The 27,812-nt window shown below is 32.9% G+C and overlaps 1 protein-coding gene across 1 annotated transcript in view; it reads right to left on the bottom strand.

The window, feature by feature from the left end:
* Positions 1–27,812, bottom strand: part of Col19a1 (collagen type XIX alpha 1 chain) — a 296,753-nt gene that overhangs the window by 146,286 nt on the left and 122,655 nt on the right. The window contains exons 12-13 of the mRNA XM_076860052.2: positions 24,265–24,318; positions 22,611–22,646 (exon numbers count right to left, since the gene is read on the bottom strand). Coding sequence (XP_076716167.2) covers positions 22,611–22,646; positions 24,265–24,318 — 90 coding nt within the window. The remainder of the gene's footprint in view (positions 1–22,610; positions 22,647–24,264; positions 24,319–27,812) is intronic.

Consider the following 27,812-nt stretch of genomic DNA (forward strand, 5'->3'; position numbering starts at 1 on the left):
TCTTGTACTTGTCTTAAAGTGTCTATCACAAATTCATTTAAATGATTGTTCATGTATTGATCTGTTTCTCTCACCAGATCTAAGTCACAATAGGTAGAAACTGTGTCTTTATACATGATGGTATGAGCTTATTAATGGTTGAATGAAAACAATCCATACTGGGAAATCAGTGCACGCTAATAGAAGTTTTTGGTTGAAGACCTCAAAGGATCTCAAAATACTTATAATGAAACCTATTATGGTACTTATTCAAAGAAACTGGATTCACCCTAATTCCAGAAAAAGTATTCTCTTGTTACCTATTTTAAAAAATAAACAATTGTTTCTTTTCTTTTCGTATCTTTGGGGTTAAAATCAGGGCTTTACACATTAAATAGCACTAGCTCTACCAATGAGTTACACCTCCAGTCCCCTAGGATTCATTTTTAAAGTCATGACTATGTTTAAACTAAAACACCAGATATATTTGTGGTGACCCATAACTATTTATTATGTACCTATTCATTTTTTAATTATTTCATAAAAACTAAATGTCATACATGCATAATTTTATCATCTAATTTTATTTTAAATAGAAAAAGTGATAGACGTTTAAAAATTTTTCATTTATAGAGCTATCATTTGATTAAAATCATCAGAATTCAATATAAATTACTATAACTAATGTTCAAAAAGCATTAGTACAAAAAAATCACGCATCACCAATTCTCAATGTTCCCCCAAATCTTTCTGACTCTTCTCTATGGTAGATGAATGAAATTAAAGTATATATCACTTCCACTTCTTTTATCTGTTTTTGAAACAATTTAATGTTACAGAAGCACATGAAGCCTTTATTTGATTGACTTAGGCAGTAATTAAAAACCAAGAGATGAAAAGGTAATCAGTTTCATCTGCAGTTAAAAAAAAATCACCTGCTGAAAGATATGTATCCAAGGAGAGTTGGCTGGTTAGGCCAACTTAGGATGGTAAATTCCTAATGTTTCTAAGAAGAAACAATGTTAAAATCTTAACACACCAAGTATTAATTACAATATAATTACAAAGAGTTGTGTCAGTTTTTATAAGACTGACACAATCTTGGCTCTAGATTAAACTCTTCCCTCTTACCCTTGGGAAAACTATTATCATTTCGTGAATAGCCAAACTAATATATAACATCTTTGATGTTCATCCAAATGCTGACAGCTCTTTCAGTGTTTTTAAACATGAGTTACTAAAGCATCCACACAGCAAATGTCATCAAGGGAGTATACTTAATTCTGAGAAATATAATTGAAATCTATTTCCTTTAGTAGTTGGGATAATTATATAGCAAAAGTCTACACAATACGAGAATATCAAATTTTATTTGGAATGTATTCAACAGATTAGAATATTTATTCTCCTATATTTTTGTGTGCAAAGTCTAAGGAGTAAAATATGGTACCAAATCACATCCACAAATCACTAGCCTGACTCCTGAAGGTTCACAACTCTGAATCTCCCTTCACCTTTGCTAGGTCAATGACCCAGCCAGCAGTATGATGAAAAATCAGTTAAGTTCTTTTTAATCTCTAACATATCATTTACTATTTGAATTATCCATGATACATTGTTTCCATGATGTATTTTTAAATCTAGCTATGTTACCATGATGTTGATAATATTATCCAACTGTCTTTATTAAACATCAGTTTATATTGCAAAGAAAAATTATTTTTTATTAACATTACTAAAAGTTTAATCAACTATACCAAAATAATATTTTTCCCAGACTAAGAAATTATAATTTGGGGATAATTCATTAATTTTTCTATTTTCTTATCACTATGAAAACTACAGAAATGAGCTTAGGATAAATGGGAAGGGCTTAGAAGAACCCCTTTTGCTCTTTTTTTCCTACTCTGGCTTTATAAATGTCATTGTGTGTGTGCTCTACTCATCTTTTTAGTTGCCCATAAGTTCTCGAGGACAGAAGCTCTTTTTCATTCTATCATCTACCTCATTTATAGTAGAGGCTCAATAAACATTGAGTATATTAGGCCACAGAGGAAAAAGCACTGGACTAGAGAGAGCAATACTGGGTATAGGTGCTAGGGAATAGGGCTCTGCTCTCTATATAATTATTCTTATTCCCATAACCTGGACTTCAATAACAAGTCCTATCTGTCATCCTTATTCTAACCATTCCATTCTCTGATATCTAGGATTGCCTTTTGTTTATTTAAGAATGAATCATTTATCAACTATAACTTCCTCTCTATTGTGAAACTTATTGAGATCTTTGACCATTACCTAAAATTTTATAGATTTATACATTTTTCCAGAGAGTCATATTCTTAAATATCTTGGTGATATAGCACATTTGTATAATCTGTGCATTTTCTCTTCCACTTACTGTGTCCGAAGAATACCTTCATTTTTCTATGTTTTACATCTATCTAGTCTACTCTAAAAATAACTATAAATTGGGCTATTTCTAAAATTTTACAAACATGCAATCTGTCACCTTTATGAAAGAGATGTTTGAGAGCATATTTAGTATTTCCATGATGTAAGCATCTCCATATTTCTTTTTTTGTTGTTGTTTAATTTTTCTTTTTGTAGATGGACACAATATCTTTGTTTTATTTGTTTCTTTTTGTATGTGGTGGTGAGGATTGAACCCAGTGCCTCACACATGTGAGGCGAGCACTCAATCACTGAGCTACAACCCCAGCCCAGCATCTGCATATTTCTATAAAGGCATTCACTGATTTTCCCCCAGTGGAATTGTGGATATTAAAAATGTTAAAGAATAGACTGCATAAAGCTGTTACTTCTTTTGTCTAGGATAAAAATTTAAAAAATAGTCTAGCCAAACCCTTTTAATTTCCAATGGATAGCTATTGTAATGTGCTGCATTTCACATAACTCCCTCTGGACAACCTGCTGATTATTTAAGACAAACTAGGGCTTATCATCATGGAAGCCCATGTAAATATTTAACTGAGAAATTACTTAGAATTAACTGGTTCAGAATAGAATTTTGAAGTGTTTAACAAATATAGCAGATGTTTAGTAGAACTAATAGGGTAGATTAATTGCACTCAAACACATTTTCATTTGTGAGAAGAGGCAAGATATATTCATAACTTCTCAATTAAGGAAAGGAACTGAAGAAAAACTAGGAGTTTTGTTTCAAAGTATTACTTGCATCTACATGTCAGGAACATTGCAGTACATATGATACCTAATGCCCACTTCAACAGAAATGTTATGTGAGTAAGTTGAGTTTAAGTGTTATGATTATTACTTTAGAATATGCTTCACAGACTTGAAACATAAGATAAAGCAGAATCTGGATAAATTCTTAAAATACTAGGAGATTTTCTGTTTTTCAAATATAATGTACAAAATTAAAATGGAAACAGAGTTTGTCTGTCTTTATAAAAATAGTCCTGCCTTTTATGTGAGAACGGAAAGAACACATTTAAAGCTGGGCATCAGAATAAAATTTTGTTTTATATGTATACTTGGTCCTTTGGAAATAAATTATTCATTTTCAGGAAATATGTTTTATAAAGGTGAAGCAAATAAGTAAAACTACAATAGACATATGGCTCTTTTGAGAAGAGAGAAGTTATTTTCATTACAGTTTTGAGAAGTATAGTTTAAAGATGTTTATGTCAATAAGTTAAAGGAATGACCCATTTTAAGTTATTTCACAGAATTATCATGACTCAAGAAAGAGTTTTCCTTAGGATGTGTAAGTATTCAGAAAACAAACTAATGTTTATGTATAAAATCTGTCACTTTATGATAAGCAGGGCATACTAGGAATAGATGTCTTCAAAATGAAGAACAATAGTGTCTTCCACATTCTAAAAAAGCCCTTAGGAAGGTTCCCAGTAATGCTGATTAGGGAACAATAAGAAGAGCTGTCACTGGAGAGAAATGTTATGAAATAGTAGTGTGGACAGGAATGATTCAACCATTATCGGTTGCAGTAAACAAGGTCCCTAATTGGATGAACAATTTTATCCTACCTTTAACAATTTAAAATATAGAGGTCATATACAGTGCATTTAAGACTTAACAATCCCATCTAATAACCCTGGAAGCATTTCCACATGGGATGCAATGGATTGTGATCATTCCCTGTAGCTGCAGGCATCCATGTTAATAATAATCTTTTTCCATATTTTTCTGAACTCAGAACACACATTTCTTTTCATTATATAGATTATTAAATAGCTTCTTCTCAGTCACCATTCATGCTGTAAAACTGGAACTATTATAAATTAAATAATACAGTGTACAATCTGAATCAGGAATGCTGTGAGACATCTGAAATTCCCACAAACTTTTCTCCACTGGTGATTTTTAACTCCTATCCTGAGACTATCCTTTTGTATGTTGTATATATATTCTCTATTCCTTTCTATTCCACACATTACCCAGCACTGAATTGCATTTAGCAGGTGTTGAATAGATGGATGACTGCTAAGATTCTGATTCTTTACACTTTGTACTTCTTCAGTAGAGTATTGTCATAGCTACTGAAAATCCAATTTAGATAATTATATTCTTCATCCACAAATCCCACTTGATACCAAAATAACCCTATCTCACATAACTTCTTATGTGAGATAGATGCTATACCTCCCTTTTGAAGAGTTTGCCCTTCATTGGAGAAAGAAATATAACCTGAATTCTTTAATTTGTCTCACATTGATGAGGATTGACCACTTGCTTTTGAACAAAAGTGAACTAAAGAGATGAAGGTATCATACACATTACTAATTAGTAAGAAATAAAATTAATCAAGTTACATAAAGTACTCATATCATTTCAAATAATCTGGTTTCATATTTGGTAATTATTCTTTATTCAGTTTAATTTATTTATCATAAACACTTTCTTATTTTGGTAACTTCACCTTTAATTTTCTTGATTATAACCAAATTTTTGTAGATTTGTTTTATTTTGGTTCTAACCTAATTAATGAAATGGCTAGATTTCAGTTAACTCAAGGCTCTGTCAACAGTTTAAAAAGCTGGTAGGCTGTGGTCTGTCAAACTAATTTGTATCATCTGTTTTAACATGTATGCAAGGGAACATATAATAGGCTTAGTTTTAATAGTTAGTCTGATCATGGTAACTCTCTTGATTTTTGGACTGACTTTTCCATAAGTCACTGGCAACATGAAAACAGAGTTCTTCTGCAGACAGAAGGGACAATCGACACATATTCTGCTTTTAAATATCTTCTAAAGAATGGTCAACATAATAAAATGTATTCAGAACTTCATATACTTAGTAACTTTTACATTTGAGCTATGCAACAAAGGTGACTGGACTGTAGGAAACAACCTAGTAATTTTAGGATTAAAAATTAAATCAGAGGATGAGGCAGGAGGATTTCAAGTTCAATAACAGTCTCAGCAACATAGCAAGGTCTTAAGAAATTAGCTAGATCCTATCTCAAAATTAAAAATAAATAAATAAATAAAAAAGGGCTGAGGACAGGTCATGGTGGTACCCAGAAATTCTGAAGGCTGAGGTAGGAAGATTGTTAAGTTTGAGACCAGCCTGCACAAATTAGTGAGGCTCTAGACTACTTAGTGAGACCCTGTCTGAAAATAAAAAATAAAGAGGGCTGGGGATGTGACTCAGGGTTCAATCCCTGGAACCAAAACAAACAAACAAACAAACAAATAAATTGGTATTGAAATAGTCACACCATGTAATAAGAGGAGAAAAATGCCCTCTCCTCTAATAAAGTAATAATGAAAATGTACTAAAAGCATACATTGAAGTACTGTTCTCATTTTAACTTCTTTCTACTGACTTACCTCCTATTTTTCAGGGTCTTCCATTTTGCATGGGAAGGATTAAGTTTGTAATAGTTTAAGTGTAAAGTTATGAAAGGATCAATATTTGACTTTCAGTATCACAGGAAGGATTGCTGAGTCCACACAAGACAGTGATCTGGAAGCCAGCTCTATGAAGAGAAGAGTGTTTCTATATATCAAGTGCTTAATTTTTCCATATCAGGATATATCCTCATTGCCATGTTTCAGGAGGCACAAAGGAAGGGAGTAGTCTAGGGATAGTTCTGCCCCAAATGAAAGGGGATGCAGGGAATATCCTTTCCTGAAGGCATGAACAATTCTCAAGGAAGCATGGGAAATAGCCAGACACCATTATTCTTGCTTTCCCACTTCTTAGGAAACTAAGAGGAATCCTAAAGGCTAATACTAGACTTCTCAGCAGCAACCCTGATTCAGAGGACAACAGAGTGGAAACTTTGACTCTAAAGGAAACACTCTTCTGCCTGGAATTCTATACCATGACAAATTATCAATCAAGTGTGAGGGGAGAATAAAAACAGCCTAAGATATATTAAATATAAGAAAATTTAAGGTCTGGTTTTGTGATGCTCCTGTATCACTTGTCTCACTAAAGACTGCTTTAGCTATTCTGGGCCTCTTATGTTTTCTAAATGAATTTCATGATTGCCTTTTCTATTTCTAAGAAGAATGTCATTGGGATTTTAATAGGAATTGCATTAAATCTGTAAAACACTTTTGGTAGTGTAGTCATTTTGACAATATTAATTCTGCCTATCCAAGACATGGGCGATCTTTCCATCTTCTAAGGTTTTCTTCAATTTCTTTCTTTAGAGTTCTGTGGTTTTCATTGTAGAGGTCTTTCACAGCTTTTGTTAGATTGATTCCCCAATTTATGTTTTTTGAGGCGATTGTGAATGGGATAGTTTTCTTGATTTCTCTTTCAGCTGATTCGTCACCAGTGTATAGGAATGCAACTGATTTAATTTTATATATTGCTATGTTGTTGAATTTATTATGAGTTCTAGAAGCTTTCTAGTGGATTTTGGGGTCTTCTAAATATGGAATGATGTCATTGGCTAATAGGCATATATGAACTCTTCTTTTCCTATTCATATCCCTTTAATTTCTTTCTTTTTTGTCTAATTGCTGGAGTTTCAAACACTATGTTAAATGGAACTGGTGAATGAAGGCATCTCTGTCTTATTCCAGTTTTTAAAGGAAATGCTTTCAATTTTTCTCTTTTTAGAAAGATGTTGGCCTTGAGTTTAGCATAGATAGCTTTTATAATGTTGAGGTATGTTCCTACTATCCATAGTTTTTCTAGTGTTTTGAGCATGAATGGATGCTGAATTTTGTCAAATGGTTTTTCTGCATCTATTAAGATAATCATGTGATTCTTGTCTTTGAGACTATTTATTTGGTGAATTACATTTATTGATTTCCCCATGTTGAACCAACACTGCATCCCTGGAATAGAAGACACACAGACACACACCACATAGATACAATGATCTCATCCTAGACAAAAGAACCATAAGCATACATTGCAGAAAATATAGCCTCCTCAACAAATGGTGCTGGGAAAATTGGAAATCCACAGGTAATAGAATGAAATTGAACGCCTATCCCTCATCCAGCACAGAAGTCAACTCTTAAATGGATTAAAGACCTAGGCATTAGACCAAAGGCCCTGAGCATATTAGAAGAAAAAGTAGGCTCAACTCTCTGTCATGTTGGCTTAGGAACCAACTTCCTCAATAAGAATTCTAAAGTGCAAGAGGTAAAATAAAAAATCAATAAATGGGATGGTATCAAACTAAAAAGCAAAGGAAATAATTAAGAATGTGAACAAAGATCCCTCAGAATGGAAGAAAAACTTTACCATCTATGCCTTGGATAAGGCATTGATTTCCAGGATATATAGGGTATACAAAGAACTTGAAATACTTAAGATCAGAAAAATAAATAACCCAATCAATAATTGGGCAAAGGAACTAAACAGGCACTTCATAGAAGAAATACAAATGGTCAAAAAATATGAAAAAATATTCAACATCTTTAGCAATTACAGAAAAGGAAATTAGAACTGCACTGAGATTCCAGTTTACTCCAGTCATAATGGCAATTGTAAAAATTATAAAGAATACAAGTAACAATAAATGTTGGCAAGGATGCAGAGAGAAAAGCATTCTCTTATATTATTGGTGGGACTCCAAATTGGTGCAACCACTATGAAAAGCAGCATATAGATTTTTTAGAAAACTTGGAATAAAACCTCCTTTTAACCCAGTTATCTCACTCCTCTATCTTTATCCTTTGGATAAAGGACTTAAAAACAGCATACTACTGTGACTAGCTACATCCATGTTTATAGCAGCTTAACTCACAATAATAGGTCGGAATGGTGCTCCCATCAAACAAGTGACAATGAGAAAAGCTGGGGGGCGGGGAGGTAATCACAGGGAAAACAGACAATTACATACTCTGGAAAACAAAATGAGAACTAATAACAATCACAACAAAAAAGAAGTATTCAGAAAAGAAAAGTATACTACTTGGCTCTGCAAATAACATTCATAGTCATAAAAATGTAGATATTTTAAATTTCTGAGACAAAAATAGTACTATAACTCTACTAACCACCCAACTGTAGCTGGACATCAAGGATGTTTCTTTTACTATTATGAACAATGCTGAAGGAATAGCCTTGGATGTGCACAATTTCTCACTCACAATTTGAGTGAGACTTTCTATTGCTACATTTTCTGGTTCTCAGCAAATTTGAAATTTTGCTACAATGTCAAATTGCCCTCCATAGAAATTGTAGCCAGACACATTTTACCCCAAATATTTGTGTTTCTCCACAATTTTTTTGTCAACATAGTATATTATCAAGTTTTTTGACCATTTACAGCCTTTTAAATGAAAACAGAGGGGTTTTCGTTTACATTTATCTTACATCAAATGAATTTAGATTTCTTTTATATGTTCAAGAGTTTCTTTTTCATTCATTTTTTATAAACTCTTTTTTACATTCTTGTCCAGTTTTTCTTTTAAACTGGGTTATTTTTCTTTTTAATAAGAATTTATTATGATATATGTAGTAAATATTTTTTTCCAATTGCCCATTTGATTTAATGCCTTTAAAAAAAACGTACAGGAATTTTTTTTTTGTTTCTACTATCAAATATACTAGCTGTTTTCATTTATGCCTTTTTTAGATTTAAAAAGTTTTTATTTGTCAATCACTTTTAAAATTCCAATATTTTCTAGAGGACTTGTCTTATTATTTACTTTTTACCCTTAAAATCTTGGTCCATCCAGTATTTTTACTGGCATAGTTGTCACGAGGGATCCAATTTTGTTTTTCCAAATGCTACACAGCTTTCCCTAATCCACTTATTATAATGATATTTTTATTATGAGCCTTTCACAGTAGAATGCTTGGTTTTAACTTCACAAATGTATTAATTAGAAAAGTATAATAATTTTATTTAACATACTAAAGGCAAATAAGCTGATTTTTAAAGGTTACTTATTGCATGCGTATTCAACTTTAGCATTTAAAATAGTTGAAAACTGCCTTAATTTTCATATCTGGCAACTTATCCTAGAGCACACAGAAGACAATTTGCCATTAATTATCATTAATAGAAGCTATTCCTACATTGCAATAATTTGCTACTAATTTGGATAACAGAGACTGGCTATTATTATCGTGTATAGTATACTTATAATCACTGCTTTATCATTAGACTCAATTTGTACTTATTGGTGACAGAATCAAGAAGATGGACTCTACAGATTGAATAAATCTTGTTAATGCTGCACATCATTTCAGAAAAACGCCAGGGTAGCTTCTTAAATATCGAATAGCTAATTCTTTAAACATGATATCAGTCAGAATATTCTATGAATAAAGAATGAATTATATGGTAAATTTTGGTAATTTGTGCACTTACTAATGAAAAAACTTATTGCATTACTTACTGGCTTTTTGTGATGTTAAGTGGGAAAACATGTCCCAGCAGTTTTGATGCTAACAGAAAGACTGATCCTTGGAAATGTTACTGAGACTTAATTAAATACATCTGAGAGCTAATTTCATTTCTGTAAAAATTATATTGCAGCTCAATGGACAAATCAGTCTATGTACAAATATTTCTTTAAATATAACCTCTAAGAAACAGAGTTTAACTATCAATCTAGATAATTGCGTCATTTTGCAGACTGAATAAGTTAAGGCTGTGTCAGCATAACTCAAATTCAGTGCAAATTACACTCATGAGATTGATCATGACATGTCACATAGACCCCAGGATGTTCTGGTATCCCTTTTCCACTTATTAGATTAGTTTCATGGATTGGAGATACTCTAAAAACAGACCATGAAGCTTTTGAAGACAAGAATAAACTACCTCATTTTCAATTTTCCAATTAAACATTGGAATGTTGGCAAGTAAATTTTAATTAGTGTTTCCATAATATTTCAATGAAATAAAGCAATCAGAAAGTCACTTTTAAGCTTTGAAAAAAAGTAACTAGTGTATCTAATGAATCAATCAAAATAATTCTCAAATATAGTAAATTTGAATGAGTTATAACAAGCAAAAAATTTAAAAAAGGAAAAGGATAATACCAACAACATATAAAAATATGCTTGCATTTGCACAGAACTAAAAGGCAGAAGCCCTACTGCAAGATTTCATTATCATTTATCAACATTTCAACAGATCCTTTGATGACTTCCACACATTCACAGCAATAAATTATAAAGAAAATAAGAGAATTGACATTTATTGAATACCTGCTAAAGTCAGAACTTCACTAGTCACTCTATGTATATGATATTATTAACTTTTAGCAACTCTAAGAAATAGACTTGTTCTTTTTTTTACAGATGAGAAGATAAATCCCTAAGATAACGTTACAAATAAATGATGAAGTTGAGCTTCTGACTCAAATATCTCTGAACCTCAAAACTCTATTCTACTTCTAATATGTTTGACTTCCTCTCCTAAAGAAATCTTTGGAGCTAAGGACATATCTGAATATGCTTCAATTTATCTTATGAGTGGGAATTCCAATCAATATTATCAGACTTAAGACATGGGGTGACACTTGATATTTTTGATATGTGAAGATATTAAGCTTACAAGAATATATTATATGTTATATGGGGAAACTAAGAAGTGGACGTGAAATTGAGTGACATTCTATAAGAAGTGAAATAATTAATCAACATCATAGACTAGAGTGAAATAAGACTAGCAAAACACCAGAAGAAGAGTCATCAAGGATTAGAGCTGATTAGATGCTGAAAGGGTCAGCAGTACAATTAGCAGTAGTATGACCAACAAAAGAGCAACAATTTGCTAATTTCGGGGGGGGGGGGTAGGGGGAGAACGAGTGCTGGTTATTGGCAACAATTCTCTATGAGTCTTTTGAATTTCTATTTGTCTTGTGAGTGAGGTGCTAAATCCTCTATGTCCTATCTTTCTACCCTTCAGGAGGAGGCTGAGCCAAAAGAAGTCTTGGAGAATTAAAATTTAATTCTGCTTCAGCCACCTGGATGTTTTTGTTGTCTTGATATGGTCCTAGATAAAGAAAAGATGACTTCTTGATTTGGAACACTGCTTGCTCAGCTCCCATGAGCCAAACTCGGGGGCAGAATGGGTCTCTGACAGTTTTATGAAATATACCCATATCCTTATTGGTGTGCCTCCAGTCAAGGAGAAAGTTCAATAAAGAAACTTAGTGAGAAAATCATATGCTTTTCTAAGGTAGACCTAAGTAATTTATGGGATTCGTTCAGTTTGTGGAATCTGGGATTCTGGAACACACAGTTGAGGTCAATACCACAGGTTGGCTCATCTGTCTGCTTCTATCTGCTTGAAGTCCTATTAACAATTTAATTAAATGGCGTAGGAGACAAACTGAACAGTTTTGGTTCTAGCCTGTGCTGGTAACATTAATTCAGGAGGTTGATGGGAGTGCATATTCAGGAAAATCTGCCAGAAGCCAAGATGGTATAGAAATAAGAAATGAATATTGTTGGGGGACAACAGTTCTTTCCAAGGGTCTTTTCTGTTTCTGCATGTCTTGAGAAGGGGGTAGAATCTGCCCTTTTGTACTGGACTATTTGTGTTGTGTGTGTGTTGGGGGTGGTGGAGTGGTGCTAGGGATTGAACACAGGCCTCATGCATGGTACACGGGAGCCCTGCACTCCCAGTCCTGGACCATCTTTTTCAGGATATTTAGATAGTAAAGCAAAGAGTTTATTTGCTGTTTAAGATAGTAAAGACAATGTCTGCCTCTGGGAAAAGGATGCTTCCTGGTAGTCCATTATAAAAATATTTTTCCTAAGATTGGATTTATTTAGTTCTGATACAAACACACTATAGATGCAGCAACTGCCAGGGGGTGCTTCTGGAACTTGGGGCAAGGGAAAAAACAACAAACAAACAGTTGCACATTTCAGGATAGAAAATGAATTTCTTGACTTTATAACCCAGTGTTTCTTTAATCTTATCTCAAAATGTGACTTTATTAATTGTTTCAACAATATTAAGCTTCTGGTCAAGTCTATAGAATATTGAACAGAAGACAGAATTGTTTAATAAAGTATATTTTCAGTTGCTCACAAACAGCGTGACTTTCAAATTGATCCAACATGATTGGTAGTAAGTGATATCACAATAGTTACCTTTGAATGCTGCCAGTTTGGGAAGAGGAGCTAAATTAATTCTAAATTAATTAGCCTTGGTAGCTACAAGGAGGATCAACTACATTGATCCTCACTGTGACATTCAAGTCAGTGATTTTATTATTTTCTGTGGATATTTCACTGAAGCATTTGGTGATATTTTACTTTAATAATGTTTTTGTCAGTGAAAGATATTTGTTTCCAGTACTTATGAAGAAGAAATATTTATTGAGTACCTATACTGCATCAAATACTTTCAGTTTCTGTGGATGCAGCTATAAATAAGATAGATAAGGCTCTTGTCCTCATGGAGGTTACACTGGTGGTAGAAAAGAGAATAATCCAGTATTCACCTTAATTTAATAGTATTCCTAAAATGAAAGAATTCTACCCATAAAGACAATGGTTTTACTAAAGTTCTCTTTAATATTTCTCTTCATCTTTGCATTCATTTCTACTGATATTTTTACCATTCATATTAGCACAATTGCAATATTAACAATAATGGATAAGAGTGTTTACTAGAAGCTGATCATTGTTCTAAAATCTTTACATATGTAATTCATGAAGTCATCACTAAAAAAACATGCATTAGGAAACATTGCCTTACTTTACAGATGATAAAACTAAGACAGAAAAGTCCAGTAATGGTCAGGTTCAAACAAAGGCAGGCTGGATCCAGGGTAAGGATAATGCCTAAGATATGCTTCTTTCAGTTTCAGTTTATTAAAATCAGAGGAACTTGATTGGAATGAATATAATTTTAATGCTTTTAAAGAGCAATTGCTTTTGAATTTGACTTTATGGATCAATATAAGGATCAATCATAAAGATTTTTAAATGTTTAAATAGGATGAAATTGAATTAAACTAATGTTAATGTGGATATATGGCTTAAATGAACATGCACTTCAGTACATATAATTTTCAAACACTTTTGCCTAGTTCATCATTTACTAATGTCATTTCAGATGTATTTTAATTTATTTTCCTAGATTGCTGAGTATTTCAACATAAAATAAAATCATTCTTTTATGAATCCCAAATTGCCAATGCATTTCACTTCTAGGAAAAGAAAGTTTACTGTCCAGGTTTAAAATGCATAATTTAGACATTCGATGAAAACAATTTGAAGTGTCTTTTGAAACAGAAGCAAACAATAAACAGAAAGACAGAAGGAGCTATTCTGAAATCATTCATGTAATGAAAGATATATAAATCACCTCCATGTCAAATGAGCTGACTATAAGTTTTTCCAAAACATAAATCTTCTCTGAGGTTAAAACATAAATCTTTTTAAGGCCTTAAGCATCAACTTGACTGTATTTTTGCACATAAAGATAAAAATAACTTTATGTTATAGAAACAGCTTCTATTTTAATCAACTAATTCACTTATAAATCTTTTGCCAAGAAATAAAAAAAAATTGATTTTTAAAAAGAATTTCAACTGCCTTTTTTTCTACTGGCCCACAGTACCCTAAAAATCCCAATATTCAATTGGATCACTAGTTTCAGAAAGTTGAAAATAAATTAAATAATAATTATGCAACTTCTTAAGACTAATAGTATTGATTCAAATTTAGGCAACTCAGGAAAAACATGTAAATCTCAGATTTTGATAAATGAGAAATTTAAAATAATTTCCCCATTAATCACTATGCTACATGACATATATTTATATGCACATATTAATATGAATAATACTTATATGCTATAGAGCATATGCATTTATTCTAGTCAGAACAGAAAGAAGAATTATGCTCTTTGGGCATATAATAAGAATCTTTCTATTTTATTTACCTAAAATGAGATGGTTATAGTTTCTTATGAATTTTAGTAAGAAAGCATTATTTGGTAGTTGAGTCTATGACTTAAATGTATTGAAGCAAGTAACTGTTTAAATTATAACATAAAATTCAAGTAAAAATTATTTCCTTTGAAATATCTTGGTGTTTGTGAATAACATCAACATAATTACATTTGTACAAACACTTGTATACAATTTATATACTAATTGCAAGACATCAGTTTAAAAATTACCAACTTTAACCAACTGATTGTTTAAGCCAGACAAGTTCCATGGAAGCAATAAACATGGCATTGTTTATTTTCTGTATTCCCAGAATTAGTGCAGAATCTAGCACGTAAAAAGCATTCAACTAAGGGAATTTGTAGAAGGGAGGGAGAATGGACAGGAGGGGACTATGTAACTTACTAAACAATTATTGTTTTTGCTCCTTGTATGTACCAAGTTAGAAAAAGAACTGTTCCAAGACATTCCCTATGTGAATACTGTGTGATCTTTTGAGCATTAGGACCATCTGTTAATTGAGTGTCATTTGATTTATAAATGACCAGCTGAGATTTTTCTCTCAGTTGCTTATGATATTTAAGGTAGTTTTCTTAGAACGAAAGCTATGCTCTTCTCTGTGCCTAATTTTCACTTAAGCTGGATTTATCTGGGCCCCAAGGAGCTGGTATTTAAGTATCATTTAGTAAGCATGTCTACAGCACTTCTGCTGCTGACTGACTTAACCTTTGGCTTCTGTGTAAACATTTGGTGCCATCTGGATGAGTATTTAATAACTTCCCAAAGAGACATGGCCAGAGCAACACAGTCATCTTCCTGGGAACTAAAATTAGTGGATGTATTACACAAAATAGCACTGTCCTACCTTCACCTGTCTTTCTTCTAACATGATACGCAAAGTCCAGAAGAGGAAAGAGGGAAGGAGGCAGGGTATTAGCCAACTGGTTCACTTCAGTCATTGTCCCTCTCTTGCTTCTGAAACTGCAGCCATGTATTTTAGTAAGAAATTACTGCCAATACAGCAGTATACTGTTTGTTTGAAGGGGATTTTGGACTAGTAGGTAATAGGATATTGAGCATACACAATTTTGAGAAACTACATTTATACAAAATGAAGATTTTTTTTGAACAACAAATGAAAAATAACCTAAGAATTGGAGCTTATTATAACCTGCATATTTAAATTTAAGAATTTATGTCTGATATTTAAATGTAGGAAAATTTAAGTTAGAATACCATAAAACATTAATCATTAATAAAGAACTTCTAGGTCAAAATCTTCATTATCTGAATCCACTTTTAATTTAAATTTTCATTATGATCTTAGATAAATTACATTTTGATCAAGAAAATTTGGAAGCTTATGATAAAGGTTTTTCTTATTCAGAGATGGTTTTAGCTCACATAAATCTAGTAAATTTAGTAAATTATAAATATCAGCAGAAGAAATACTTTAAATTTATCAGTAATTCACTGGGTAAGTGTCATCTTGAAATTAATTACTCAGTTATTCCACAATCAGAATATAATAAGGAAAACACTGATTCTGAATATGGTTTTATTAGCATATTATTTGAAATAATTTTAAAAGGAAATTTTTATTTTTTTAAACCTTTATTTTACTTATTTATTTTTATGTGGTGCTGAGGCTTGAACCCAGTGCCTTGCACATACTAGGCAAGCGCTCTACTGCTAAGCCACAACCACAGCCCCAGTAAATCTTTATTTTTTAATAAGATATTTAAAAGTGGTTTTTCTAATCTGTAACTATTGTGGCTGAAGACATGACAATGATATTAGAAGGAGGACCATTCTAGTTATGGTGGTGTTGTGATTTGGATATTAGGTAGTTTCCAAAAGCTCAAGTGTGAGACAACATGAGAATATTCAGAGGTGAAATGATTGGATTATGAGTCTTAATCAGTGGATAAGTCCACTGACATGGATTAACTGGACAGTAACCATGGGCAAGTAGGGTGTAACTTAAAGAAGCAGGTCACTGGGGGAGTGCCTTTGAGGTTTATATTTTGTCCTAGGTGAGCAGAGCTCTCTCTCTGCTTCCTGATTGCTGTGTCCTGAACTGTCTTTCTTTGCCATGCCCTTCTGCTATGATGTTCTGCCTCAAGAACATCATATTAGGCCAAGAGCTATGAAATTGGCCAATCATGGACTGAATCTCTGAAACTGTGAGCCAAAATAAATTTTTCCTACTTTAAGTTCTTATCAGGTCTTCTGGTCACAGCGATGCCAAGGCTGACTAACACAGAGAGCAACCAAAGAACTTGTAAAAAAGTATAATTAATGATTATAATAAAAAACTCACAAAATGGATTGAATGATTGAATGAAAATGAGAAAAGTATGAGTGAACCTCACAGCAGTTCACAAGAAATGATCTATTTCTAAAAAAAGAAGATTAAATGGAAAAAATAAACAGAGTTTTATGGAGAAGTGCAGCATTATTAACAAAATCTAACATATGTGTAACTGGCATCCTAGAAGAAAAAGGAGATTATGGAACAGAAAATATATCTGATGAAATAAAGAATATTCCCCAAATATGTGAAAGTTTTAAATTTGCAAATTTGAGAAAATTATCAGGACAAATTTAAAGGCCAGTACACCTAGATGCATCATAATCAAATACCTACAAAACAATGAGAAAAAGAATATTGAAAACAGCCTAAGAAAGATGGGGCATTGCACATAGGAGATAATTTGTATAAGAGAGTACTATGAAATACTCAGAGGAAAGCAAGAAAGAGAAAGAGGGAGGGAAGGGAATAAAAGGAATGGGAAAGAGAAGAAAAAGAAACTGTTAAACCACAATTCCATATCCTTCATGAATGTGGTAAAATATTCATCATTAACAAGTAGAGTTTATTCTAGGACAGCAAGGATGGTTCACTCTCAGAAGATATATAAGGCAGTTTATAGCAGTCAGGTATTCAAGATGAAGAACATATAATGATTTTAATAGATGCAGAGAAAGCTACAAAGTATCTAGTCCAGGTAAAACTTCGGGCACACCAGAAACAGAAGGAACATTTCTTTAATCAAAAAAACAAAACAAAACAAAACAAAAAAAAACCCAATGAACAAAATGAAGCAAATCCATGCTTAATATAAAACTTTAGAGCATTCATATGGAGAAAGTCCAATACTACCATCTTCTTTATTCACGTTTCTCTAAACCACCCTCAGAGTAGACAAACAAAAGGACAAACACTTAATGTGAAACTTGAGAGCCTCCATATCAAGGCCAAGGAAAAGACTGGGTAATAGGAATGGGTATCTTGTAAGGAAGAGATAGATGGTCACAATTTGAGGATAGTGGGGTTATCCAAAGTAAATACAAGGCTATATAGAAAAACCATTAGAACTATTTCTATATTTTTAGTAAGGTTGCAAATAAAGGCCAATACACAAACAAAAATATTACGAGAAAGGGATGTATCTTTCTGCTGTTTGGAAAAATCAACTGTTCAATCCTCCACTAATTTGTAAAGTTTCCTTTTTTTCATATTTTGAGGGCCAATATGTGCTTATAGTTCTGGGCCCTGTGGGTTTTAAAAACCAAAATGTCTAAGAATGTTAAATATTGTGGGAGATGTGATTTCTGTGAGAATTCTCTTAAACTGTTAAAAGTTTTGATAATTAGCATAGCCACTTTGGAGAGAGTAATCAGGTAGCATTTTGCTAAACTGGAAAAGGATACACTTTCTTGCCCAAATGACTTCACTTGTTTATAACTTAGGAAAAAAAACCTCATTCATGTGCATGATAGGCAAGCACAAATATATTTATTGTACATTGTTAGCAAAAGAAAAAAATGGAAGAAACCCAAATATTTACCAGTATAAAAATGCCTAGTGGTATGGTTCTATGTTGGAAGACTATAGACCAGTTAAAAAGAATGAGCCTCATCTACAGCATCATGGATAAAGCTCAAAAACAGTATGATAAGGAAAAACAATGCAAACATGTATTTACAAAAGAATACCACTGTTTAAAGGAAAATGCATAGTATACATCTTACTTTAGCTGCATAGCTCTTGAGGTAAATGTGTAGTAACGCTAACATCATAACCAATATTGTAGCTCTTTCAGGATGAAAAGAAAGAACAAGCATTTAATAATATTTTTGTTTGTTAAAAAACGTGAAGTAAATATTGCAGGTCACTAACCACGGTTTATTTTAGATAGCCAATACATAGTGGATATTGTGCATTACATAATCTCTAAGTAGTTTTTAATTTGAATTTTATACTCTGAGCTAAACATACTACCCTGATAGCATGCCCCAGCGTGCTTTTATCCCCTGCTACCCTGCATCACATGCTCACATACCACCCACCTATGGCATAACCTTAATTTTTTTTAAATATCTTTTTTTTTTAAATTTGTTTTTATATGGTGCTGAGGATTAAACCCAGTACCTCACACATGTGGGGCAAATGCTCTACCACTGCACCACAACCCCAGCCCAAGATCTTTATTTCTAAAGATCAGTTTCCAGATAAAAGGAAGTTGAGTTTAAAAAAGTTAATTTTTGTAATAATTTGACACTTTGTTCATATTATTATATTTTAACCTTGATTTTAAATAATTTTTGCTGTAGAAGCTAAAATTTTTAGTTTTAGCATTAGTCAGGCATTTGAATATTGGGTATGCCACTTATCATCTCTGTAATTTTGGGCAAGGCTTATAGATTCTCTGGTCCTATATTCACTTACATGGGATGTGGTAATAATCATTTTATGTCTCACAGGGTTGCTTTAGGAATGGTTTAGATAACACATAGGGAGCACTTAATAAATGTTTGCTATTGGGCTAGGGGTGTTACTCAGTAGTGGAGAGCATGCCTAGCATGCACAAGGCTCTAGGTTCAATGCCCAGCACACACACACACACACACACACACACACACACACACAAACACTGTACCATTTGTTGTTATTATTAGTAGAATTATTATTACTATGGCTATTACTACTACCACTTAGAATTAAACAAAACATATTTTGTTAATTTAAAATGGGTATCAGTTTGATATATAAAAATCATAAGGAAAGGATGATCAGTCAATTAACTTACATCAGGTAGGAAAATTTTATATTTACTTCTTTAGAACTTCAAAATGACACTTATTGTAAGTGTCTGTAGTAGCATACTATGTTTATACAATAGTTAATTTAGTACCAAACTAATTAGTAAATTTGGCATCTTCCAAAAAGGGGTTGAAAAGAAATCAAAGTGATTTGATTAAATTTTGTATTTTCAACCAGCTGTGTTTGCTGAAAATATGACTAGCAAGAAATACATAGAAGTGTATTTTGGGTGGCAAGCATAGCTTTGTTTGTTTTTTTCCTACTAAGCTGAAAAGAGTTTCATTTCTTCTTGCCATATTTCTAGAGGACATTTTATAAAAGAAAAAAAAAAGTACTTAGGGAAGAATCTTGGACATTGTTTTATAAACTACTTTCTACATATTCTGCTTACAGATTCACAAGGTTGTTCTTGAGCCTATTCCTTAATGTTTTGTTGTTATAATAATCTGGAAAGACCATAAAGTAAAGAAGATAACTAAGAAGATGGAGAACCAGTGATCTACGAAACAAGGCAGTATGACTCAAAGTCTTATCTAAGGAACAGCATCATCTGCATTCCCTAGAAACTTGCTAAAAATATAGAATTTCAAGTCTCACCCCAGATTTACAGAATATTCATTTGAACAAGACCACTGAGTGGCTCCTATGTGCATTAAGTATTTTTTTAGAGAGAATTTTTTAATATTTATTTTTTAGTTTTTTGCAGACACAACATCTTTGTTTGTATGTGGTGCTGAGGATCGAACCCGGGCTGCACGCATTCCAGGCGAGCGTACTACTGCTTGAGCCACATCCCCAGCCCCAGCATTAAGTATTTTTAATTTTTTTTTACAGTTGCAGGTGGGCACAATACCTTTGTTTCATTTATTTATTTTTATGTGGTGTTGAGGATCAAACCCAGGCCTCACACATGCTTGGCAAGTGCTCTCCTACTTAGCTACACTCCAGTCCCAAGTTTTAAGAAGTATTAAGACAGCTGCGCCTGCTGACATATGTGGATGGCTGAGTTAAGGCTGTAGTTAAAGGCATATTCCTAGCCCTAATCCCCTCTACTTAACCAAGCAGGCTTCAATCTTAAATTGGTTTTCTTGGGATGCCTCCCTAATGGAAAGAAAGTAATAAAGAAATATTTCTTCATTACCATGTATTAAGTTAAATTTGAAAAGAAAATTAGACATCTCCAATGGTCTAAAAATTTTTTCTAGGTAGATTAAAACTTATTCCATTATAGTTTCTACAAACCAGGGTTTTCAACTCCAGATGCAGTTTTAGATCTATCTGGGAAAATTTAAAACGTAGTGGTTCCCCATTAGATCTACTGAGTTAAAGGTTCTGGGGGTAGAGTCCCAATATTTGTGTATTTTAATGCTCTCCTGTGGATTTTGGTGTACAACAGTTTTGAGAATCACTATGGATTAACTCTAAGTTTACTGACTTCTACATATCACCATCTCATTAAATCCAAATTAAGTTCAGTCAGTCACTTTGGCTTTCTAAAAACAATTACTACAGACTTCAATTATATTAAGCTGTTTATAAGGTCAACTAAATATTTAGTAAATGGTATATCTTTACTCATTTCAGTTCATCCCTATTTTATGATAACAGTAATTATTTATGTTAGTAAAGGAAGTAACGGTAAGCATGTACAATAATAGTCCCCAAACAATATTAACATTTTACTTTACTAATTTCATAGTGTTTTTGCCTTGTCATATCTTTGACAAACATAAAAAATAGCTTGTACAAAGAGATATCCATAAAGGTGTTCCTTGGCAGAAAGAAATCAGTTGTTATGAAAAACTCACTGAGTAGATAAAGTCCATTGAAATTTTCTGGCAAAGGGCCAAAATTAAATTTCAGTTGAAATGGTACACAGATTGCATAGTAGTCTTCAAACATGAGTTGAAAATTACTAGGAAATCAAACAACTAAGTGAAATGGTTGGGCATGTAACTTAGCTGAAGAAAACAGGCACGTGTTTTGAATGAAATGAGCAGCCTTACCTCTACGTCACTGCCAAATATATATTTTTAATTCCATAAAGTACAAAAAAATTGAAGTATTATGCAGGTAAAACTTCATGTAAAATAGGTTTTATTCATATCTTGAAAATAACATCTTAAATTATAGAATACCCTTGTGAATTGAATTTAGTTGTTCCCAAGTAAGTTACAGATTATTGGAATAAGACATTATTAGCCTACTGTTCATAATGGAATTTTCAAGTACAAAGATAAAATACAAATGTTATCCCAATCACCAAGCCTTTGAGTTTCTGTGCTTTGCTGACAGGGAGAATCTGTCCAGACTAAAGAAAGACTTCTGTAAGCCTGTACTTCTATAATCAGGAGAGAACTTTGAATGCTAATGATTTAATGTTTAATTTATGTCATTAGGTAATATTGACATAAAATTCAAGAGACCTAAGGATACAAATGATCTTATAAAAATAAAAATAAAAAACTCTTTTCTACCAAGCTTAGAATCAAATCTTAGACCAAATCACTGGCCTCTGAAGAAAATTTATAATATTAAATTGTATCTAAATATAAAACCATTATATATTTATGATTAAATGCTTAATAAATGATGATGATCATTTAATTGAGAACAATCCCATTATGTTCACATGATAAACACATCTGGTTTTTTGATCACCATTTTACCATTTGGAAACTTAGGAATAAATCAACTAGGAAAATAACAATGGTAGTAGACAGGCATGGTGGACTATAACAATCAGCTTAAATAGGTAGAGTTTGGGTAATTATAGTTTGCTTTGTTCCTTTATAGTTTTCAGACAAAGTAGAACTACTTTGCTTCCATTTACTTTTAATAAAATTTTTATTTAAAAAAGAATACTTAATCAAACATTTAAGGGACACAATTATGAACTCTTTGAAGACAGAAAAACTGCTCAGGGTAGATACTGATTTATAGGCTTTTATAGTAACTACCTGTATGACTTCAGGTTAAGTACTTCACTGTTAAGAGAATATACCCCATATTTAAAATGTGGAGGTTTGGCTAGATGTACTCTAATGTCATTCTCATTTTTTAAAAAACTCTGTGATTCAAATTCTAGTTTAGCCATGATGTGGTATAAATAATAAGCAGAGTAATAGATTTCAATTTTAAATTTTGAATTCAAGAATACTTACAGTTAAGGATGTTGGTCCTGGAGGCCCCATGTCTCCCTAAAATAGATGAAAGAAAGTTAAAATTATCATAATCCCTCTTTTGCACATTGTTTGTAAGTTTCTGAGTGGATAGAAGCAATACCTGTAGGTAAATATTGAAGGACAGAAAAACTGAATTTATCTTGATAAAAGTCTCTGCATGATGAAAATTTTATTATGTGTCCTTTAGTTCTCATGATATAAAAATTGCCTTATGCACCCACATGCTTTTTGCAGCAGCCGAGATTGTTTTGAAAAGCTAAAATAATCTAATTTTCTATTCTTTTGACTACTAATTCAAAATTAGGAAAAAACATCTTTTCAAATATGGTTACTTGCCAATGGAGCAGCTGGGAAGTGTCACAGTGACAGATAATTTTTCTGACAAAGTTAGTATAAGGATCAGCAGAAATAATAAGTGGATCTCCCCACTTCATGCCTCCAGCTGCAAGAAACAGTTCCCACGGCCTCTTCTAAGCTCTGCTGAATTGGCATTGCCCTTGCCATCAACTGTAAGAGGCTCTGCCTATATTTAAGAGGCTCTGCATATATTTATGTATTTTCAAATGATGAAATTTGCTGATCTATATGAATACAAATTTTCAGGTGTATATGTTAATGAAGCATTAAAATCTTTTAAAAAATGGTTAATTTAAAAGTTCACTACTTTCCACTGTGTCACTTCTGTGCTTATTGTCTCAGGAACTGTATTTCATAAGAACTCTCAATCATTCTGACTGAACATCCTTGCTTATGGTTCTTGTTTAGTTGAACATTATGGGGTTCATAAGTCTATCCTGTATGGCAAAGGGCACTAGAATTTTGTATTCTCCTTTTGAGAGTAGCCTTAACTTCTTTTTTTTTTCTCACCAAATTTAGCTAACTTAGAAGTCAAGACTTACTAAATTGTTTTCATTTTTTGGTATGAGGGGGGGAAACTGAATTACAATAATTGATAATTGTTAAGGGATATTGCTGTAGCTTAAGTTAGTCACTAAGAACAAATGTACAAGATCACCATCGATGCAGAGATAAATATTGAAGATAGATAAGGATTTTTAAATGTGCTGAAAGCCGAGAACAAAATACAGTGCAAAACATACACATTAACAATTTTCATCAAGTTGAGGTCGCCTAATGACTTTATTCAACTCGATTCTTGCTGTACTATTCCTTAATTCTCTTTTCAAGGTTACTGCCAATAGACCATTAACAAATAGCATATGGGAAAATGTGGCAGGAAATGGAGCATTTAGACTAAGACTGAGATTTCAAGTTAGATTCTTTACTCCCAAAGCCACCTGCTTCACAATTATGGTGGCAGCTCAGTATTGTTGGCTGAGTTCCCCAATATAAGACACCTTTGCTAATTTAAGATTGACTACAGCCTGCTGTTAAGCAAGGGTAAGAAAAGGGAAATCTCATAAACACCAGTTAAGTCAACTAGCAATTGCACATTTAGTCTCTTCAAACTAATTAAATGAACCAAAAGGCTTTGTTATTGTTGATATGCTTTTAGTGTCTTTGGTTAGTTTTAAAATGTTTTTGGCAATTAAATGGTATCAACAAGAAGTCACTGCACAGGTTTCTGATGTTTTCTTAAGAAAAGGTTGACACATTTTTGGTAATACAATACCTTTTCTCCTTTTGGACCAGGTGGACCACGAGGACCCAAGTCACCCTTCAAACCCTACACAAAGAAGATAACCAATATGATTTTTTAATACAGGTCATAGAAAGATTCAATTTCAAACAAGTCATTAGTAACAAAATAAATCATAATTTACTGAACTCCCAAATCCCATTCTTCCTTTTGTGGTATAGAGAAAAATAAAGACAACTGGCACTAAAATGATAAGCAACATCTGCGCTGTGGTGGGTACAGATACATTAAATCAGCACGAGTTCTCAATACTGCATATTTGTGCAACTTTGCTTCCTGCTAAAATGACATTAATTCACCATCTGGGAGAACATCATTTAGATCTATATGAGCTTTTAAGTATCCACTTTGGATTAAATTTGTGGATGTTGTAAATACCTCTGATTTAGCATTGATTTGGCCTTTATAAAGCTTGCCAAAATATTCAAGAGTTAAATCAAAAACATTTTTACATCTCTATCAAGAAATTTAATTGTGGGGAAAAGGAATGAAGGATGCATTCTTTTTCTGTCAATCACAATGCAGGAGCTAAAATGTAATCCCTTTCCTGTTTTAAAGTGTGCTTTACTGTTCTAATTCCTTTCTTTTTTAAAAACCTGGATTTATAAAGATATCAAGTGGGACTACAAAAGACATAGACAGAATATCAGATAAATATTTTCATGAATCCTCTGGACTCTTTGGTGTTTTCATGGGTATTTAGTTGATCTGACTTGGAAATGACAGCTTTCGTGAATGCCACAATAGATTTCACTGGAGGAGATCAGTTCTACAGCTGAAAGTATTCACAGTGTAAATGGAAAGAAAGTTAGATAGACATATCCTCACTGTGTGGTAAATAGAAAGAAAAATCTTTCTTCATCCTTTAATTTAACACATTGGGTGAGTGAAGAACAATGATGGAAAAAGGAAATATTCTGAAGCCACACCACGCATAGTAAATCCAAGTGTCTTACGGCTCACTCAGGGATCCAGCTATTACTGCCCTGACATTTTGTAGTGAATAAATAGTGCCAAATGCCAGCATCTGTAGCTACTCAATCCAAAACCAGAAATGGATAGAAGGAAACAAAAGAAAACCAGATACTTAAAATAATCTTGTTGCAGAGAGCATGTGGAAACTTGAATTTTATACATTAAAAAAAAAGTTTTAATGAATGAAAACAACATCTAATTGGCCAAAAGATTTTGTATAGTTGTATAAATGCTTTGTGAATAAAAACCATAGTTACATATATTTTTTCTATCATTATTCTGGAATAGTTACAAAAATAAAGAGTAATAAATAAATAAATATATTTGAGATTTATTATTATTATTTGACATATCCATTGCTTCCAAAATCATATATGTTTTCAGAGTAAAACTTGGCAGCAGCATATCCTAACTACATGGGGGAAGACAATCGTCATTTCTGGGAATAGATTTTTATCATCCATTCATCCATTTATCCAATAAACATGTACTATATAACTGGTGTGCACTCACTCTTCTAGACTTGAATCTACACTGTCCATTACAGTGCCCTAAGCACAGGTAGCTCTGAACTCTTAAAATGGGACTATTTGAACTGAGATGTGCTATGAAAGTAAAATATCATTAGGTTTTTAATATTTGCTGTAAGAATGTAAAATATTTCATTAATAAATTTTATATCAATGATGTGTTGAAATGGCAACATTTGAATATAATGAAATAACTGAAATATATTTTTAAAAGTAGCTTCAACTGCCTTTTTTTTTTGCCTTTTCTAATGTGGCTGCTAAAAAATGTAATATATGTTTGTCTTGAATTTGTGGCTTTCATTATATTTCTATTGGATAATACTGTCTTAGAGAAATAAAAGAATCAGAAGTTGGTAAATATTCTCTCCATAACCTCCTTTCTATCAGGTTTTCCTCAGCCCTCTTGTCAATGAGCTCTAAACTTTACCCCACTTTCTGTCCTTGGCATGCTCAGGCCAGTTATAGCAAGAATCTTGCTGAGTCCATTTAGGAAAAATCTCCCACCCTTAATATCTGTTTGTCATCCTCTTTCTTTGCTATCTAAGTTACTGGCCTATGTTTAGTAAGAATTTTCTTATATCAGGTCATCCAAGAATCACCCCACCCTTGATATCTCCTCTTATGAATTTTCTACCCATTGGCCCCCTTTCTCTATTTATTAACTATGGAATGCCCCTGTGCCCTTGTTGTATTTGGATTTGAGCCCAATCTCTCTCCCTTACTGAAGTTCCCCTTCTGCAATAGTCTTGAATAAAGACTTTCTTGCCATTAAAAAAATAAACAATAGAATAACTTTTTTTTTTTAAACAAAATCAAGGTTCCTGCCCTCATGGAACTCATAGGAGGAGGGAGACTGACAACAAACAGGTCCACAGGCTGATGAGTGAAGGGGAAAGCTGCTACTTCAGGTAGGGTGGTCAGAAACAGCCTCTGTGTGCAGGGGACATTTGTTATTTCAGAAGAATCCAGCCATACAATGATCGTGGGGAAAAGTATGAAGGTGGTTGGAACAGCAGACAAAAAAATCCCTAAGGTGGAAGGAGTGTCACTGGCATGCAGGTGAAGAAGAGTAGGGTTGGTCACAGATAATGGCACATAGAGAACTGCAGGCCATGGTGAGAAAGAGGAAATTTTAAAAAGTGCAATGGGAAGCCATATAAGCGTGTTGTAATCAGGAAAATAACATAGTGTTACAATTTTAAAAGTATTGCTTTGGCTATAAGGTAAAATGTATACTTTAGGCAGCAAGAGAGCAGAGAAAAGTGGTTATGACAGCTTTTGGGGCAGGAGAGAAGATGGTTGGGATGGGTGGTGACAGTGGAGATGGAGAGCCATGTTCAGAATGGGAACATACTGGTAGGCAGTACTGATAGATGTGGAGGCAGTGGGCTGGGAAAGGGAGGTGGGTTAAATATCTGGCTGGGAGGTTGTGCCACTTATTGTGCTAAAAATTTATTTAAAAGCAGTTTTAGGTTTTCTTGCTCATGCAAAACTATACAGAGAAAGGACAATCATGCAAAAGAAATAGCTGATAAAGACCTTGAGATCCATTTATTTAACAAAAATCAGAAAATCTAAAAACATGTAAGACTAATCTATATATTTCTTATAAACATGAATATGAAAACAAAATTCCTAAAAATGGAAGAGAGCAGTAAGTACAACATTTAAGAAAATGACTAACTCTGGAGTGGAGGTGGGATGGGAGAACCACACAGGCAGCTTTGAGAGGAGGATGATTTTTATTTATTTTTATTTTTTTAAAGAGAGAGTGAGGAAATTTTTAATATTTATTTTTTAGTTTTCGGCGTACACAACATCTTTGTGTGTATGTGGTGCTGAGGATCGAACCTGGGCCGCACGCATGCCAGGCAAGCGCGCTACCGCTTGAGCCACATCCCCAGCCCATGATTTTCAGTTCTTAAAATGATTTCTGAATTTGGTGATGTTCCAGCTATAAGTATTATTCATAATTATTCATCCATTATGTACATTTCATATATTATTTTGTAGGCA

The sequence above is a fragment of the Callospermophilus lateralis genome, chromosome 6 (genome assembly GCF_048772815.1).
Source record: "Callospermophilus lateralis isolate mCalLat2 chromosome 6, mCalLat2.hap1, whole genome shotgun sequence".
Taxonomy (NCBI): Eukaryota; Metazoa; Chordata; class Mammalia; order Rodentia; family Sciuridae; genus Callospermophilus; species Callospermophilus lateralis.